This window comes from Camelina sativa, chromosome 10, assembly GCF_030686135.1.
Source record: "Camelina sativa cultivar CO46 ecotype springtype chromosome 10, ASM3068613v1".
NCBI classification, from domain to species: Eukaryota; Viridiplantae; Streptophyta; class Magnoliopsida; order Brassicales; family Brassicaceae; genus Camelina; species Camelina sativa.
The window spans coordinates 4,031,400-4,049,621 of NC_141889.1; the positions used below are offsets into that span (position 1 = coordinate 4,031,400).

Consider the following 18,222-nt stretch of genomic DNA (forward strand, 5'->3'; position numbering starts at 1 on the left):
TACTTGATTCTCGATTTGGTTTACGATTTAGGAGAGAAGTCAAAATCCAAACTCGAAATCTGATTTTCTGAATTAAAATGGCTACACAAATTACAGTAACGAAAGCTAAAGACCAAAAGGAAAGTATTTGTATACACAATTTGACCATATATCATGTATTGTCTTGCTATTAACTCTGTACACATTTCTCAGTGTCCTTTTTTTATCATTTGGATTCTGCAACTTTAAACAACTCTCGCCACTGCTGCGGATCACTTCCTGGACCATCCCCCTGAGACAACAGTCCTCAAACATATCAAAACAACCAATCTTTAAAACATATTCAACGATCAACTAAAGCTTTCATTCTTTCAGACATGTTTCTTGATAAGACTACATTACACCCATTTACAGTTTATTCGATTATTCCAGACAGGGCTTTCAAGCAAAACTGTAGATGATACCTTAACTGAATTGATCTCATAAGCTTTGCCTTGCGTGAATTCAATATCAAGTGCCTGGATGCAAGCTTCAGCCACCACAAGTCTGCTTACCTCTCCAACAAGTTTGTCTCCTGTGTTACATAAACCACCCTTAGATTTCTTCACTTTTTGTTAGTTTGTCTTAAGCATTGAAAGCAGGCAATCTGAAATTCTGAGCAACCAAGTATTTCGTAACGAGCGTATGTACCTTGACCAATAACAACTGCACGACGTTCACCAGCTGTAGCTTTGAGCAAAGTATTCAGATCATAAGAAGTGTATGGTCCATCAGTCAATCTACCAGGTCTGGTAGAAGGACATCATAATACAGTAAATCAGTAAACCATACGTTGCCTGCATCTTGGAGTATTATCTGATAATTGAGCAGACTCTTTTGTTCCAAACCTGATAATGGTGAATGGAAGACCAGAGTCACGAAGAAAATCTTCCCCCATCTTCTTGTACTTAAGAACCCCAAAAAGGTTCATGATGCTGTCAAACAAAACATACATTCGAAATTCAATTACACACAGAGACAATCAGGTTAAGAAATTTCACTAGAATTTAAATCATACTTGGTATAATCACAAGCTTATTAAAAATTACAATTTGAAAGCAACTAGCAGAGATCCCCTAGTCTCACCTCCAGGGAAGCTCATTAGACTTGGTCACACCTACGGATGAAACCAAAACAACTCTCTTCACTGATGAGGGCAATGCTGAAATGAGATTCTTCACACCTTCCCAGTCTTTTTGAACACAAAAGAACCACATACATAGTCCCCAAAAAGGGATAAGTAATCATGTCATATAAGAGAGAGACTCTTTGTTTCATTTCATTTGATTACAAAACAAGACATCATAAAGACTATTGGAAATGATCTTATTCGTTTTTGACTTGGAAAGAAATGTTGTTTCTCACCTACTTTCTCAGGTGTGTTATCTTCACTCCACCTCTTAGAAGGAAAAGCAGTAGTTCCAGTGCAACAAATCACATGTGTCACACCCTAGACAAATCAGTTCAAATCAAAATGAAGAACAAGTGAAACTCCTCCAAAACATAACAGGAGCAGGAAGAAGAACCTCAAACATAGATGGATCAAGATCCTCAGCATTCCTAGTATCCCCTTTAACTACCTATAACAAACATGGTTTTAACTTGTTATACGGTTGAAAAAACGAAGTAGTGAATCCTAAATGTTGATAAAAGTCCGAACCTGCAAGTAATTTTCATCTTGTTTACCGAATAGCTTGGTTGCTTTCTCAAGATCACGCAGTAATAGCCTCGATCTAATATTCCTCTTGAGCAATGAAGCTACCACAAGTTGCCCTGATACCCAAAAAGGAGAAAACTTTTAAACAATTGGTTGGTACTTGAGAGTAAGCTAGACAGAATTAGCCATCATATTACTAGACCCAATTGTGAGAAATTCATAATCCCAATTCCAAAAAAAAAATCGAAGATTTTTAAGTAGATGAGACGGATGGTTCGAACCTACACCACCAGTGCCGCCGACGACAAGGACAAGCTTAGAAGAGGAGGAAGTTAAATCGGAAGCATCGACGGCTTCTTCTGTAAGAGCTTGGATTGACGTAGAAGAAGACGAAGACAAAGATGCTTCATTTCTAACCAGAAAGAGAGAAGTAAAGGCCGAAGAAGAAGAAGATGTGAGTGGCAGTGGCAGTGGCAGGGATGTAAACAGAGGGATTCTGGTAGGGGGTTTAGTAGTGGGAAAAGGGAAGTAAGAGAGAGGAGCGAAGCTGAGAATGGTGGTAGCCATATGAATGGTCGGCGACGGTCACGGCAAGCGAGCGAGAGAGAAAAAGATATAATTTTTTAAGAGCCATAATTTAATATTTTTCGTTAAAATAAAATAAATAAAAAAAAAAAACGTGAAAAGTTGGGCAATTCTATTAATTGTGACTGTCTAATTAAATTATCCATTTATACTACAAAAATTGATATGCAAGATCATCCAATATATACGTGAATTCTAAATAATTTGTTCTGAATTTTGTATTGAAACTTGTAACTAAGTTAAAAAAGAAAGAGTTTGTATAAATGGTACTCTAATAACTTTTTTTTTTTTAACACATACCATTTTATATATAAAGCAAATGAGGAATAAACATCCCTGCTCCGAAGTTACAACGAGGCTAAACAAACCTACAAGAGATAATACAACATTATCCAGCTGCCACACTAAAGTTGAAATAAACGAAACCAAGTGATCAAAAGAGATTCTTCATGAAGGCCAATCCGTTGCGATCTAGTTAGCGGGTCAAGACGGCAGCGGATGATATTCATGATGTCGGCAATGATTGATGCTGGAGACCGGGAGGAGGCATTATGAAGTCTGGCGTTTCTTTCTTTCCAGAGCAAGTAAACTGAGGCTTGAAAGGCGAGTCGGAGAATCAATGCGACATTTTTATCTCTACAAGGATTCTTTAGCCATCTAACCCCATCCTCAAACATAATTGGAGGGGTTACATGGGCCTTAGTTGTGAATGACCACCAGACCTCTGCAGAGTAAGTGCAGTCGAAGAAGAGGTGTTGTCTTGATTCGTCATGACCACTACAGAGGAGACAAGAATCTGGAACATGAAAACCCCAACTGATCATTCTGTCCCGCGTGAGCAACCTATCCCTAGCTGCCATCCATACAATGAAGGCGTGTTTCGGGATTCTGTCCTTGAACCAAACTCCCTTCCACCAATTCACTCTGTTCTCAGGTGGATTTAAGTGGTGCCAAGTTTTTGATGTGGAGAACTCTCCCGCCGGTTGGGAGTCACTTATCTTCCAGAGATACTCATCATCTGCTGAGTCATCCTCATATCCGAGAATTGTAGACTGAGGCAAAGAGTTCTTAAGTACTTGAATGGTCCTATTTCTGCTTCTACTTCGAGCTATCCACCACTCTCCATTCCTATGAGCGTCTGCAACCACTGCAGTAATAGGTAAACCTGAAACTCTGGGGCCTTCCGGGCCTATCAACTCAATCAGTGGATCGAGGCCTGTCCAATTGTCTAACCAGAAGCTGCAGGTAATACCGGAGTTGACTTTACAGACTATAAACCATCGAGCGATCGGTCTCAGGTTGCATATACTTTTCCAGATCCAACTGCCCGAGGAGGATTGGTCCAAAGTCCAAAAGTTCAGCCTTCCGATCAAGTGTCTTCTCACCCAAGAGACCCACAGTGAGCCTCCAGCAGCAAATATAAGCCAAATCAATTTCAAAATTAGAACCTTATTCCAAGGAACTAATCTCCTCAATCCAAGCCCGCCACTCTCCTTGGGGGTGCAAATTGATTCCCAACTTACTCTCGCTCCTCTTGCAGAGTCGATGACGCCCTTCCAGAGAAAGGCACAATACATTTGCTCAATCTCTTCCAAACACTGCACTGGTAGGACAAACACTGAGGCCCAAAAAGTTATTGTGGAGTATATAACTGATTTGATAAGCTGCAAACGCCCTGCCTAGGATAGCTTTTTGACCGTCCACGCAGTGAACCTGGCTCTGATCTTATCGAGAAGTGGGTGATAGTCTTGTCTTCTTAACCTTCGTGAGGTAAGTGGCACTCCTAGGTATTTCACGGGAAATGAATCCTGCTTCAAACCTAGCCTGGATGACATGTCTTGAATGAGTTGATTGTTGCCACCATCAAGAAAAAGAGCTGTTTTCTCTCTGTTAATTCCCAGACCGATACAGTTTTAAAGTCATCTAGAATCTCAAGAATTCCCTGCGCCGACTCCTCTCTACCATCAAAGAATATCAGGACATCATCCGCAAAACTCAAATGAGTGATCATAGGGGCATGACAACTTGGGTGTAGGCCAAACCTATTTGTCATAGCCCCATAGTCTAGTTTTTTGGACAGAATATCCATTGCCAGGACAAATAGGAGAGAACTGATAGGATCTCCTTGCCGAAGCCCTTTTTTCCCCTGAAAGAAGCCTACTAACTCACCATTGATAGCTACACTGTAACTCGGAGAGGTGAAGCATTCCCGAAGCCAATGAATGAACATGTCGGGCATGTCCATCGCTGTTAGGATGTTGAGCAGGAACTCCCAATTCAGATTGTCAAATGCCTTAGTGATGTCTATCTTAAGGCAACCTCGAGAAACATTTCTCGGAGCATGAAACCCATTCACCAACTCAGATGCCAATAGAACATTCTCACAAAGCAACCTACCCTTCACAAATCCTACATGGTTGCCTTGTATTGTATCTGATATGAATAACTGAAGCTTGCTCTTTAATAACCTGGCAATGACCTTATACACAGTCGTACAGCAAGAGACAGGTCTAAAGCGAGTGAGTTTGTCAGCCCCTGGTAATTTGGGGATTAGAGTGATCGCAGTTGCATTCCAATATCTCGGTAAGTGACCAGACATGAAGAACGATTTAATGGCTTGCACCGTATCCTCTTTCACAATCTCCCATGCCTCTACGAAGAACTCTACAGGGAATCCATCCGGGCCTGGGGCCTTATTTCTTGGCATTCTCAACAGAGTTTCCTTTATATGAAGCTCCGTAGGGACCGAAACTAACTCCGTAGCCAGGTCCTGTTGGCATCTAAATGGATGGGTCTCCCTGATCTCTTCTATCTGCATCGGGTTGATACCTGAACTCTCTGTTCCCAACAAGTTCTGATAGTAAGACAGGATCATGTCCTTTATTTGATCTGGATTCTCAACCCGGTTCTCGTCTGAGTCCCTAATGACCTTGATGCAATTCCTCCCTTGATGAGCAAGTACTGATCTCTGGAAAAAAGCGGTATTAGCATCTCCATCCTTATACCAACGAATCCGAGACTTCTGTCTATAGAACGATTCCAGGGCTTTGGCAAAGAAGTTCCACTTTTTCCTCGCTACAAACTCCTCCCTAAACAATGAGTCTGTGGGAGAGACCAATAATTGTTCTTGTGTCCTCTCCAGATGCGTTAAAGTGTCCTTAGTTTTTTGTTGCAGATTGCCAAATCCTTCCCTATTGAGCCTCTTGCAAGCAACCTTAACGCGCTTCATTCGTTGACCAAGAGTGAACATGGGAGATCCCACTGCTACTTCCTCGACCCAGGCATCCCCGATGTACATTTTGAAACTATGATGGGATGAGAGAAAGGAGAAGTATTTGAAGCTTTTCTTGCCCCTTGCGACAGCTGCATCAGTAGATACTAAGCAGGAAGCATGGTCTGAGTCCCCCGAGGGATCGAAGATGGCCAGTGATTCCGGGTATTTTGCTCTCCAAGAATCATTTGTTAGTACCCTGTCTAATTTCCTGAGAACTGGATCCTCCGGTCTCCCGTTGGACCAGGTAAAGAAAACTCCCCTGATTGGGATATCTTCGAGCTCAGCCTCCATCAAGCAATTATTGAACTTCGACATCCCCGCTAGGGGAAGAAGATGTTGAGCAATGGAGTAGTGTTCATGAGTTGTTATAATCTGATTAAAATCTCCCATCAATAAAAGTGGTGTTGATCTAGCTAGAGAATTCTGAACAAACATCTTAACATCTTCCTTCAACGTGCGCCTTTGGATGACGGTGTTGTAGGCGTAAAAAAAAGCGACTGAAAAACCATCACCTGTTGCTGGATCATATACTCCACATAACAGGACTTGAGCCGATTTATATAAACAAACTACGGAAACTGACGGATCCCACACCACCCAGATCCTGCCATTCTCCGAAAACTGGTAGTTGTATTCACTCCTCCAACCAAGAAAGGTAGAGTGCAAAACCGAAGCCGCATTTTCCTCAGAAACATGCGTTTCCAAAAGACTACCGAGAAGTGGTTTATTCCTTCCAACCCAACTCCTTATAAACCGCTGCCTAGAGTGGCTATTTAATCCTCTAATATTCCATGAAAATATCTTCATAGATACTACCAAAAAACAAAAGAAAGCTCATGCTTTCAGAGGGAAGAAAGTCCACTCGAGGAAGCTCCCCCAGTAGATTGCGAATTATAAGCCCTTGAATCCTTGGAATTTTTAGCGCCTTTCCTTCTTTGCGCTTTTGTCTCAGCTGCCTCTTTCCCTTTAGGCTTTGATAACTTTTTGTGATTCTCATGCTTGGCCAGCTTCCTTCCACTCAACATGGCCTGAGAACCTTTAAAATGTCCTGTATTACGAGCCTTCACCAATGTCCATTCTCCATTCTCCTCTACTGCTTCATCGCTCTTTGGTAACGCCAAGACCTTCTCTGCAGGCTTAAATGATGAACAAGACGGAGCCTGAGAGGATGCCTCTTCTACTTGACTAACAGCATTCGAGACGATGGCTGCCTTCTTTTTCTCCTCTCTTTCTAGAATCCATTTTCTGATCGATTCTTGTCTCTGAGTTGACATCTGCGGGTCACTCTGATGTTTCTGTATTTCTTTTACCGGGGGGTTACTCTTACCCCTCGCCTTAGGTCGTTGCCTCCCTTGAGGCCTCCTAGTTGGCATCAGACCCAATCGAGGAAGTGGATTGGCCTCGGGGTTCGAGGGGAGGAGCTCTTCTTCTGTGTTTGAGGGTTTCTTCGCAGTTACCTGAGCCTGGTTCCCTTCTATCCCCTTAACCAGATTGATCTTTGTAGTTGTCTCAGCCGTTCCTCCTGGGACAAACCCACTGTGTTTTCTTTTCATGAGAGGTTTGGGGCAACTATTCAGCAAATGTCCAAAACACCCGCAATTGCAACACTTCGGAGGCAGTCTCGGGTAAGAGATCGAAACCTTTACCGAGTTCATTTGGTCATCCCGGACGATGATTGTGCTTGGAGGGGATTTGTCGAGCACAATCTCCACCTTGACCTTAGTATCTCCGAAATGGAAGGGATCAAGCCTTGATTTTTCTGTATGAAGAGGCTCTCCTATTGCACTTGTGATGACACTTATACCATCCAAAGAGTACATATGCGGAGGGACATCTTTGAGTATCGCCCAAGTCGGAGCAGTCTTCAGCACCGGCATTTCCAGTGATGCTCCTTCTGTCCAAGGAGACACTGAGAAGGCGCAGTTGCCGGCCTGCCAATAACCCACTTGCAGTACCCACTCCCGAGTAGAGGTGCACGGGATATAAATGAGACAAGAGGTGTCGGAGACCATCCGTATGACAATATTGCCATATTTTCTCCATACTGGGTTTAGATCTGAGTAAATTTTCCCTGAGGGAGGGATGAGGCCGTGGAAATGGGCCATAATGTGTCTTTTCCAAATTTCCGCTGTCTTTAACAGAACAGAGGGAGGAGCTTGAACGACTGGTGTACCGTCGTCGAGGAAGATCGGAGCGGAGATCTTTCTGAGATTTCGTAATGAGGCTTTGAACCTCTTCGCTTGCGAAGGAGTGGAATTGTCAAGGATTTTCTCTGAGGCAGTAACCTTTGAATACGAGGCAGTAGGAGCCTCATCTGAGGCAGAGACGGGAGATTGTTTAATCAGATCTGGAGAAACGGCTTGAGGTGCTGAAATGGATCCGTCATGGGAAGAACAGGGGAAGAACAAGATATGAAAAGGAGGGAGAAAGGGGAATTATTCTAATAGCTATCTGAAGTCTCAGGGGGAAATCAGTTGTACCTTGTAAGAAAAGAAACTAAATATTGTTAAATTCCGTGTAGATTAGTTATAATCTTTATCTGGTTTCACTGATACGAAAATTGATTAGCTAAAAAACTTTAGAACAAGAAATCAAATTGGATAAGGCTAAAGTGATCTGGTGTGATAACGTCCACCAAAGTGTCGATAAAACACCAAAACAGCATCGTGATCTAATGGAGACAGTAACCCCGAAACGTCCGGCATTATTAGGTCATCATAAACGTGTCAAACAATCTAAAGCCACCGTTACTTAAATTACTATATTTAGTGTAGACGAAGATGATGAAGAAGATGACGCCGTTTCGTCATCACGAGGAAGATGGTTTGATTCCTTTTCTTCATCCCTTGAAGATTCTCTTCCGATTAAGTATGTTTATTTTTCTTAAATCATCCTTTAAAAATAAAAACACATTTATTACCTTTTTACCTAACCGGTTAAAAAAAAGAGAGAGTAAATTGGAATTTACATGTTGAGAGTTTAAGTGTTTAGTGTGTCGTTTGATTCTTGATGGTTCAAAAGGTTTTTTTTTTTTTTTTTTTTTGTACAGGAGAGGATTGTCAAATCATTACATAGGGAAATCAAAATCGTTTGGGAATTTAATGGAAGCTGAGAGCAATGCGAAAGGTTTAGAGAAAGCGGAGAGTCCGTTGAACAAGAAGAGGAGATTGCTTATTGCTAATAAGCTAAGGAGAAGAAGATCATCCTCCTTGTCTTCTTCTTTCAGCATCTACTCCAATAAAAACCCTCATTCCATGCCTTTACTTGCATTGCAAGAATCTGACCTAGACGATATTCACAAATACAATGATCATAATAATGATGATGACAGTAGTGATGATGATGAAACTAGTAAGCTGAAAGAGAAGAGGATGAAGATGACCAATACTAATAAGTAATACTAGAGATTTTATGGTTCATATATGATATATCATACTAGGAGATGTTTTAGCTTAACTAGTTTTCAACATGATCATCGATGATCATTTTTTTTTCCTTTTTCTTTTGTGAAAGAGTAGTTAGGGGAAGTTTCGTTGACAAGTTGGTGGAAGTTTTGCAGAAGCCCAAATTACGATTTTAATTGTAATAAAATTAGTATTGCTATTTGTATACTTTTTATAGTTCTCAACGAAAGTTATAAATATTTGGATCACACTTCTTTTATCGGCTCTTGACCAATATTTGTAGTAAGCCCATAAGATTGGTTTTTGTAAGATTAAAAGTCCATGATGAACAAAGAGGTGTGGTGTGACGGCCTAGTACTTTCAATAGTGACTGCCTCCATAGCAACTCTCTAGAGGAGGATATGTTTAGTGTCGTTTTCCAAAATACTCTTTTAAAAAAATTCTGTACCATGTTGAATAATACGTACGTACAATTCAACTTAGGTTTGTACCATGTTGAATAATACGTACGTACAATTCAACTTAGCCACTTAGGTCTTCTTTTGTTCGTTATTTTAAGTCAAGATATAAGAAGTTGAATATTTTGTTTAACTGAGCGAGACCACTGTTGTAATGAAATTAACCGTAACACACTTTTCTAAAAACACTAACTACAAATTAAATTACAAAACTTTACGTCGAGAGTTTTGTTTTTGTTAAGTATACCCTTCTTTTTTCTTCCAGTTTTACGTTATAGCTTAGCATTGGAGAAAAGTGATACTTCGAAGTTACTTTAGAAATGTATATCTAACGTACCATTAATTCCTTTTAAGTTTTCGTTTATAAATCGATCATATCAATTTAAAATTCCAAATTTTTGTTATACTTTTAGTAAAGAGTTCCTAAAATTTAAGAATGATTCCTAAATGAACATACGTTTGTGAGTTTTTATTGATGATATTCAATACTTTATGACAAATTATGTTTAGAAAACAGAACCAAGAGTTTATCTAATTATTAGATTCTAATACATACAGTCTTCATAGTTTCAACTCTGATAATCAATCTCGCTTTCAGTATTATCATTGTAATTGTGTCAAGTGTCGACTTCAAATCAATATATAACACTAATTTATTAGAAAGCACTTCACCTACTAACATCACGTTTTAAAAACAAGGCAAATTTTATGTGTCACCGTATCTGTCAAAGAAATAACGAAACAAGCCAACTAACAAAACTTTTAGCCTTACTATAAAAATCACAGCATCACTTACACTGAGTAGAGAGTATACCCCCGACAACAAGACTCAAATAGTATAACAAAAACAAAAAATGGATCTCTTCTTGATCATAGCCGGTTTGGTAGCGGGTGCAGCCTTCTTTTTCTTCCGGAGCACCACCAAGAAGTCTCTCCGGCTACCTCCGGGGCCAAAAGGTCTTCCTATTATAGGAAACCTTCACCAGATGGAGAAGTTCAACCCACAACATTTCCTTTTCCGTCTCTCCAAGCTATACGGCCCCATTTTCACTATGAAAATCGGAGGTCGTAGACTAGCCGTCATCTCCTCGGCCGAGCTAGCCAACGACCTACTCAAGACTCAAGACCTCAACTTCACCGCTCGTCCTCTCTTGAAAGTCCAACAAACCATGTCGTACCAAGGACGTGAGCTCGGTTTCGGACAGTACACCACGTACTACCGTGAGATGAGGAAGATATGTATGGTGAACCTCTTCAGCCCAAACCGTGTCGCAAGTTTCAGACCCGTTAGAGAAGAAGAGTGTAAACGGATGATGGACAAGATATACAAAGCCGCCGAACATTCAGGCACAGTTGATCTAAGTGAGCTGCTCTTGTCTTTCACCAACTGTGTCGTATGCAGACAAGCTTTTGGGAAGCGTTACAATGAGTACGGCACCGAGATGAAGAGATTCATAAATATCTTGTACGAGACGCAAGCACTTTTGGGCACTCTTTTTTTCTCCGACCTTTTCCCTTATTTTGGATTTCTTGAAAACCTCACTGGTCTCAGTGCTCGTCTCAATAAAGCTTTCAAGGAGCTTGACACTTACCTTCAAGAACTCCTCGACGAGACTCTTGACCCTAACCGCCCTAAACCCGAGACAGAGAGTTTCATTGATCTTCTGATGCAGATCTACAAAGACCAACCCTTCTCCACCAAATTCACTCACGAAAATGTCAAGGCCATGATATTGGTTCGTTAACTCTAAAGTCACTTTTTCTGCAATTCTTTAAGTTACTTAAATATATCAGTACTATTATTAACTCGGGTTGTTTGTAATTTTTATCAGGATATTGTAATGCCGGGAACTGACACGGCGGCTGCAGTGGTAGTATGGGCCATGACTTACCTTATAAATACCCTAAAGCGATGAAGAAAGCTCAAGACGAATTGAGGAGTGTGATAGGCAAAAAAGGATATGTCTCGGAAGAAGACATAGCTAATCTCCCTTACCTCAAAGCAGTCATCAAGGAGTCTCTTCGGCTGGAACCAGTCATCCCCATTCTTCTACACAGAGACACTATCGCAGACGCAAAGATCGGTGGCTATGATATTCCGGCAAAGACCATCATCCAGGTGAACGCGTGGGCAGTTTCTCGTGACAAAGCTGCGTGGGGAGATAACCCTAATGAGTTCATTCCAGAGAGGTTCATGAACGACCACAAAGAAGTGGACTTTAAGGGACAAGATTTTGAGCTCCTACCTTTCGGTTCGGGCAGGAGAATGTGCCCGGCCATGCATCTTGGGGTAGCAATGGTAGAGATACCTTTCGCCAACCTTCTCTACAAATTCGACTGGAGTCTATCTCAAGGTGTTAAACCGGAGGATATAAAGATGGACGTCATGACCGGACTTGCCATGCACAAGAAAGAACACCTCGTTCTTGCACCAACGAAACACATCTGATCCTCTATGTATTCATTACGACTTTTCTGCTTGTAGATCTGTCGTCGAGATCAATGTTTGTTTTTTACTGCAGTGTTTCATGACTTTCAGTTTCATCGTCCAGGAAAAAAAAATTAGTCATGACTTGTATTTTTTTTTCTGGCTCTTTTCTCATTTCCAACAATAATGTATTCTTCTGCCTTTTTTTTTTTTTTGTTGGTAAAAGGCTTGATGATGTATTTATATTCCCTCTGTTATAATTTCTCTTGCTATCTTGTTTAAAATCAACGAGATAATATGACTAGAGATCATGTTGGTAAAGTCCTAGACTGTATGACTATCGCCTATCGGAGTGGAAGTTTCTTTGACTAATATTGACTGAACAGATAGAATAACAGAGGACTTCTGTAGAAATAGAATACTAGGTTGATCATTCTGTTCTGTCCCTGTCACATGAAATCTAATAAAATAAATTAAGTTGTACATGTTCTTCTACTTTATTCCTAGTATAGTTCCCCAGAAGATCAAAAATCCAAATGCATATGAGAAAAAAAAAAAAAAAAAAATGACGGGGTTCTAAAGTGGAGAGATCAGGGATATAAAGTAACAACATTTTAAAGTGGGGCAAACCCAGGTAACGTTGAACCTACTATCGATGAGACATTTCTATAAAATCACGGTTTTAATCTCCTCAACAAACGACATTATAGAAGAAAGAGCATTACAAAGAAAACCAAAATCGTCAAGTACTGTAAGAAAAACACACTGCCGTATGAGGAAGAATCTTTCGGTACCATACCGGAAAATATACCGGTTACGGAAGAATGATAACAAATTACTCTTTACATATCCTTAAAACGCCTCTCCCTCCATTCAGTAAAACAGATTCAACCAACAAAAATTTGCACAAGAGAGAAACGTACGTAGTCTAAAGAGAAACGTACGTAGTTTAGACCTATTACTCTGCGGGCCACCGTTCCAAGTCTGAGAATCCATCGGTTTGGTACCAGAAATTACACCAGATTCAACAATTATGGTTTGATTTGGGGAAAAAAAAAAGAAGATATAATAATATTAACTAACCTCAGCTACTACCCTTTTGTTTGAGGGTGATTTTGTCGCCAAGACTTAGAGCAATTCCTTGCGTCTTGCTCCTTATCCTTATGTACCCGCTCAGTGCTCCATCGGTTTGCTTCTCGATACTCACATTCACTAGAGCATCCTCACCAAACACACTTTTTGCATATAAGTTTGCTGCAAGGAATCCGCATTCTCCTTCTATTGCGGATCTGCAAACAGAGAAGCACTATATTAGTAAGAAGATTTTTCAGTTTTTAAGGGAATAAAGACGAATCTGAACTTACGGGGCTGTGAGACACTTCATGTTTGTGGATTTGATAATGTGGTCGAGGAATTCTCTTTCGTTCTGAATAGTGGTGTTCACAGCAACCTGACATGGAGAACACAAGAGGAACTGGTTATACCAAGAACAAACAGAAAAAAGAAAAGATAAAAACTGTCAAAGGTTTCGGTGAATTACCTTGTTTTCCCATTCAAACTCTGCCCACATGGTTCTGAAAGCAACCTCTGAGCAAACAGCAGGGGAGATATAGTCCATGATATCAATGTGTATATCGTTAAGAACCACGACGTTTCGCTCCATTACATTTGATGTCTCATAGACGATGTTCCCGAATATGACTCCGGTCTCTGTGGACGAGACCTTGATGTTTGCTTTTATCTGCATGCTTGTTTCAGGTGCCAAACTATAGTTCTGAGGACGCTCAACAAGTTTCAGATCACCCATGGTTGCTAACTCCAAGCACAGATTTTGAAGGGTTTCCTTTGTCCGGTTGAGAACAGTAACTTCAAGTGCAATGTCATAATGGTGTACTGTCACATATGCTTCAGCATAGACTGGATCACTGAATCCTGTGAGTTGAAGAATGCGGTTGAGTTTGTTAGCATCGTTCTCGTCCTTAGTGAATTCTCCAGTTGCACGCTTTAGGTCATCTTGTACCTGGTCTTCCAGCTCAAGCTGACTCATTCCCTGAAAGATACTTATACTCAGTAATTTCATCATCTAACCAAAAAATATAAATATAACCAGGCACTTTCAACTTCCATTGTCCCTCTTTAAATGTCAGAAATTGAAAAACAAAAGTGAATCTGAACTTTAAGAGAAAGATACCGAGGTATAAGAACTGAATAGATTGCCAAGGAAAAACACACACACAACAAGGAAAGGGAAAGCTTAGAAAGTAATATTACCTTCCGGCTCTTAAGATGGAAGAAGTCAATTAGATCATCAGGCTGAGCATGAGTTGTTTGGGTCTTTGCCTTAAGTTCCTCCATCTCTCTAAGCTGTTTTTCGGAAATCATCTTGACAAAACTCTGACGGCAGGTTTCCAACCATATCCTTTTCATCTCATCATTCCTATGGCAAAGCAATTTTATGCACAAGACAATCCTCTCATACGAATCATTATCAATAGGGTGTGGAGAAACAGGTGATTGCCCAAGTTGCAACATAGAAACCATTATCAGCAAAGCCTGTGAGACTGTCTGGTTCACTTCAGTTTTAGAAGACTGAACCTCTTCCAACCTAAGAACAAGTTTAGTCAATGTGCAAGCAACCACCGCTCCCAGGAAAAAATCACCAGTTAGAAGCAGTGCCCTCAAATTTCCAGAAGTCAGCGATCCTTGAACAACTGTAGGTGAGGAAAATGTGGTTTCAGAGGCTGCGCTTTGGGTAGCATAAGTTCCATCAGCAAGAATCACTGGTTTTCTTGAGGACACCATGGCAGAAGAGGTAGGCTGAATTTTCTTCGATGTTTCAGTTGGTTCAGACTCCTCAGAAACAGAGTAAAATGGTAATTCGCCAAGGCATTGTTTAATGGTTGAAATGCCACTCTCAACTTCTGAAAGTGATAGGCAATACTCTCCAATAATCCAAAGAGCACAAGGGCAGACCTTTCCTGCACGGATCTGATAGAACGTGTCCAACAACCTGGTAATGATTGAAACTCTTAACTTGGGATTTGTTTCAATTATCTCTCTAACAAAAACAGCCACGTCAAGAGCAGAAGCCACATTGCTATCTCCCAAGAAATCCATTAGAAGATGAACCACTGTGCTTGCAACTTCAGGGAACTTAACTGCACAAGCATGGATTGCTTGAATAAGCATTTGTCTGTACTCTCCATTCTTCTCAAGCTCTCCACTCTGTGTCTTCACAACTTCTTTCTTCAGCATTTGCACGACCTCATTGATATTATGATGAGTAATCAAGTCAAGGGCAATGTCAAGTGTCTTCCTGCGGATATCAAGGTTTGGGCTTGAGAGTGCTCTAAGAACATCTATTATCAACTCAACCATGATATCTCTGTGCAATGTCTTTAGTTCATTCAACCGATCGAGCAAAATAAGCTTCACATTGTTGTCACTCTGAGAAGAAAGAAGTTTGCAGTAGGTGTCGGCAGCAGCCCTAATAGCAGTAGGGGCAGATGAGAGAGAAACAAGTGTCCCAGCACATTCGTAGATAACTGCAGAAGAAGTGGCACTTAACAGAGAAATAATAATCTTAATGTATTTCCCCTTCTCTGATGGTTTAGTCTTACACACACTTCGAATCAACTCCAGAACCACCATCTGAAGGGACTCATCCCAGTCTGAAACCTTGTCAACATTGCTCAGAAGATAATTCACTGCTCGCTCTTCAGCACAGGTGAAGAGCATTAGAAAAGCATTTCTCTTGGCAGACGGATCTTGTTCTGTTGATAGAACTTTCTCGATCATTTCAGGCGCATCGACGAAAAGTTGCTCGCCTTGTGGAAGCTTATATATCGACATGATGGCCAGAATTGCATTCCTGCGAACAAATGGATGGCGGTGCTCCAGATTTTGTAACACTGATGGAGTCAAAGGCTCCACTATTTCAGTCTCCTTCAACCGACAGAGAAACCTCAGTGTCACTCCACGGATGTACTCATTCGGATGCTGAAGGTTATTCCGAAGATTCTGGCAAATCAAAATCATTTCAGGCAACACCTTCCCCTTGGAATCCGTTTTTTCAATCAGCTCCAGGTACAGCAACAGAAGCTTTTGGATTGTGTGGTCCTCAGAAGGCAGCACATATCTTATAATGGTTATGAAAAGCTGAGGAATGGTTTCACCATTCAGCAAAAGCATAACCGCTTTCTTCATGGCATCAACCTTTGCTTCAACATCATTTCCTTCAAGAGCTTCTTTAATCTCATTTGCAACTGCTGGAGTCCCTTTGTCATAGTGCACAAGCAAGGTACTAGATTTGTCCATCTTTTCCGGTGCTGCACAAAAAAGTGAAAGGGAAACCGAAGGGAAGTCAACTTGTGAGCTCAAATGAAAAGAAAATCATGAAAGAACATAACGTTGACCCATGTAACATAAGAAAGACAGAGAGTGAATAGAGGGAATAGGAACCCAAAATCATTAGAAACTAAATGCATAACGAGGTATAGATCACAAGTAACAAACAAGATATCCAACATGTTAACATTTAATTGCTGGGGGTCAAGTTTAAATTACTGAGTGTAAAAACCTTATCAGCTTCCTCATCACTGATTGAATAAGTTCTATACCAGATGTTTTAAAAAAAATCCTCATAACAACTCAGCAATAATCTACACCACTCTAGTTAAATTTCTTTACAACTGAGTGAAGGATCTCTGCTCTTGAATCAGTGGTTTAGGAGCAAACATCATAATACGGCAATGTCCAATAAATGACCGTAAGATGCAAAAAACACTGACTAATCTAAATCCTCAGATCCAGCGATACACATCACTTTTACTACGACTCCGACCAAAACAATCACAACACAAATCATTTTGCAAACAGTAATACAGCTTACGGATCAACTAAAATTTAAAAAAACAAATGCCATCGCAATGCTTTTAACACCCCAGATTTGAAGAACAAACAATCAAATCTACATAGTCCACAGTCTCAATCAGCTACACAACACATGGAAACATCGATTTCCTAACGAAATCGGATCAATCATCAACGAGATCAAACAAAGAACACCAGAGAATATCGAAACATTGTAGATTTTTTCAATATGAAAAAAAAATAGATCGATCTCTATGGAAATCAGAGTTATTTAGTCGCAAGTTTAAAAGAGAGACGAACCTCAAGGTACGAGATCCAGCGAGAGGAGGAGGAGGAGGAGATCCACGGAGTTGCAAAGGTTTGGATCCACGAGACGATTTGGATCTCGGAGGAAAACAAAACACTCGCTCGCACGCACAAAGTGAGAGAGAGATAACAATGGAGTACTACTAAATTATATGGGTGGATTCGTCTTTGTGTTTACTCCTCCAAATCCGTTTTTATTTTATTTTATTTCCTTTTTTTTTTTGCTGATTTGAACGGGATAGAGCGAGTCAACCTCAAAGGCCCAAAAAGACTGGTTGATAAAAAAAGCCCAGTCAAGTAAAATTTGAGATGTACACTAGTGCCCCTATATTTTTTATTGTTTCCAAAAAGTCCCCAAACTTTATAAAGTGAGTTTAATTAGGAAATTTGAGGAGACAACTCCCCATTTTACAACATAAGATGGTCAACTAAATTAGTATTTTTTTTTTTGGTAATAGTCAACTAAATTGGTATTTTTCTTGTATTTGATGTTGTATATATTTAGTTGGTTAATCAATTGTAAGCCTAATAATTTACAAACTTCAAAATGTAAATTGACCATGAAGGAATGAATCAGATTTCTTATAAACCAGGCATCTTCAAAATTTGCATCACGTTCTCTAGCACGGCATCTGATCCGCCTTACAAATCTGCATAGTACGTAAACATGTTATACTTGAAACACTTAATGTATAGTGGTCAAAGTATCTAACTTATGTTTTAATTTTACTCGAACGAGTTTGTAATATACATAATTGCTAGGAAACGTACTCACGGCCTCATAGGCCTAGTATAAATATAAACAATACACTTGACACAATGACACTAGTAGTAGTAGATGTAACTCTTTGGTATTTTTGTGATTTGTTTCCGTCCCCCATATCCCCCATATCTTTGTTATTGATCTATTTCCAAAAATTTATGACATTTTGATTAGCAATTGACAGTTTGAAACCATAACTACTGGCGTTTAATTTTAAATTTCTCCGGTTTTGAATAATTTATGAATTGGCGTAGCTATGATAAAAGTTTTTTTCTTTACAAAAAACAAATATTATGTTAAGTTTACCTTCATATATCTAATACCTTGATAATGTATATTGGTTGTTTGAAAATAATCATTCCCTACACAAATAATTAATCAAATGTTCCACCGAAATGATTAGCACAATTGTGTTATTGCACATTATTAACATAGAGCATGTGTTTAGATTCTTTAG

General features: G+C 40.1%; 2 protein-coding genes and 2 pseudogenes across 4 annotated transcripts; 2 read left to right on the forward strand and 2 right to left on the reverse strand.

Moving 5' to 3' along the window:
* Nucleotides 1-43: 43 nt before the first annotated feature.
* LOC104717042 (uncharacterized protein At5g02240) lies at nucleotides 44-2,322 on the reverse strand. Its single transcript, XM_010434550.3, has 9 exons — nucleotides 1,957-2,322; nucleotides 1,679-1,791; nucleotides 1,545-1,598; nucleotides 1,384-1,468; nucleotides 1,105-1,210; nucleotides 867-953; nucleotides 670-767; nucleotides 444-553; nucleotides 44-271 (listed from the first exon to the last, which is right to left on the reverse strand). The coding sequence occupies exons 1-9, from the start codon at nucleotides 2,240-2,242 to the stop codon at nucleotides 206-208; spliced, it is 1,005 nt and encodes a 334-aa protein (XP_010432852.1). The 5' UTR covers nucleotides 2,243-2,322; the 3' UTR covers nucleotides 44-205.
* A 5,886-nt stretch (nucleotides 2,323-8,208) lies between these two features.
* Nucleotides 8,209-9,054, forward strand: LOC104720036 (protein OXIDATIVE STRESS 3 LIKE 5 pseudogene; annotated as a pseudogene). Its single transcript, XR_015569076.1, has 3 exons — nucleotides 8,209-8,245; nucleotides 8,309-8,402; nucleotides 8,584-9,054. The product of XR_015569076.1 is annotated as a protein OXIDATIVE STRESS 3 LIKE 5 pseudogene (transcript).
* Nucleotides 9,055-10,219: 1,165 nt separating this feature from the next.
* LOC104720037 (cytochrome P450 83B1-like) lies at nucleotides 10,220-12,082 on the forward strand (annotated as a pseudogene). Its single transcript, XR_015568421.1, has 2 exons — nucleotides 10,220-11,132; nucleotides 11,229-12,082. The product of XR_015568421.1 is annotated as a cytochrome P450 83B1-like (transcript).
* A 422-nt stretch (nucleotides 12,083-12,504) lies between these two features.
* On the reverse strand, nucleotides 12,505-17,252 carry LOC104717043 (coatomer subunit beta-1). Its single transcript, XM_010434551.2, has 6 exons — nucleotides 16,997-17,252; nucleotides 14,096-16,152; nucleotides 13,365-13,874; nucleotides 13,189-13,274; nucleotides 12,908-13,113; nucleotides 12,505-12,808 (listed from the first exon to the last, which is right to left on the reverse strand). The coding sequence occupies exons 2-5, from the start codon at nucleotides 16,139-16,141 to the stop codon at nucleotides 12,909-12,911; spliced, it is 2,847 nt and encodes a 948-aa protein (XP_010432853.2). The 5' UTR covers nucleotides 16,142-16,152; nucleotides 16,997-17,252; the 3' UTR covers nucleotides 12,505-12,808; nucleotide 12,908.
* Between the last annotated feature and the right edge of the window lie 970 nt (nucleotides 17,253-18,222).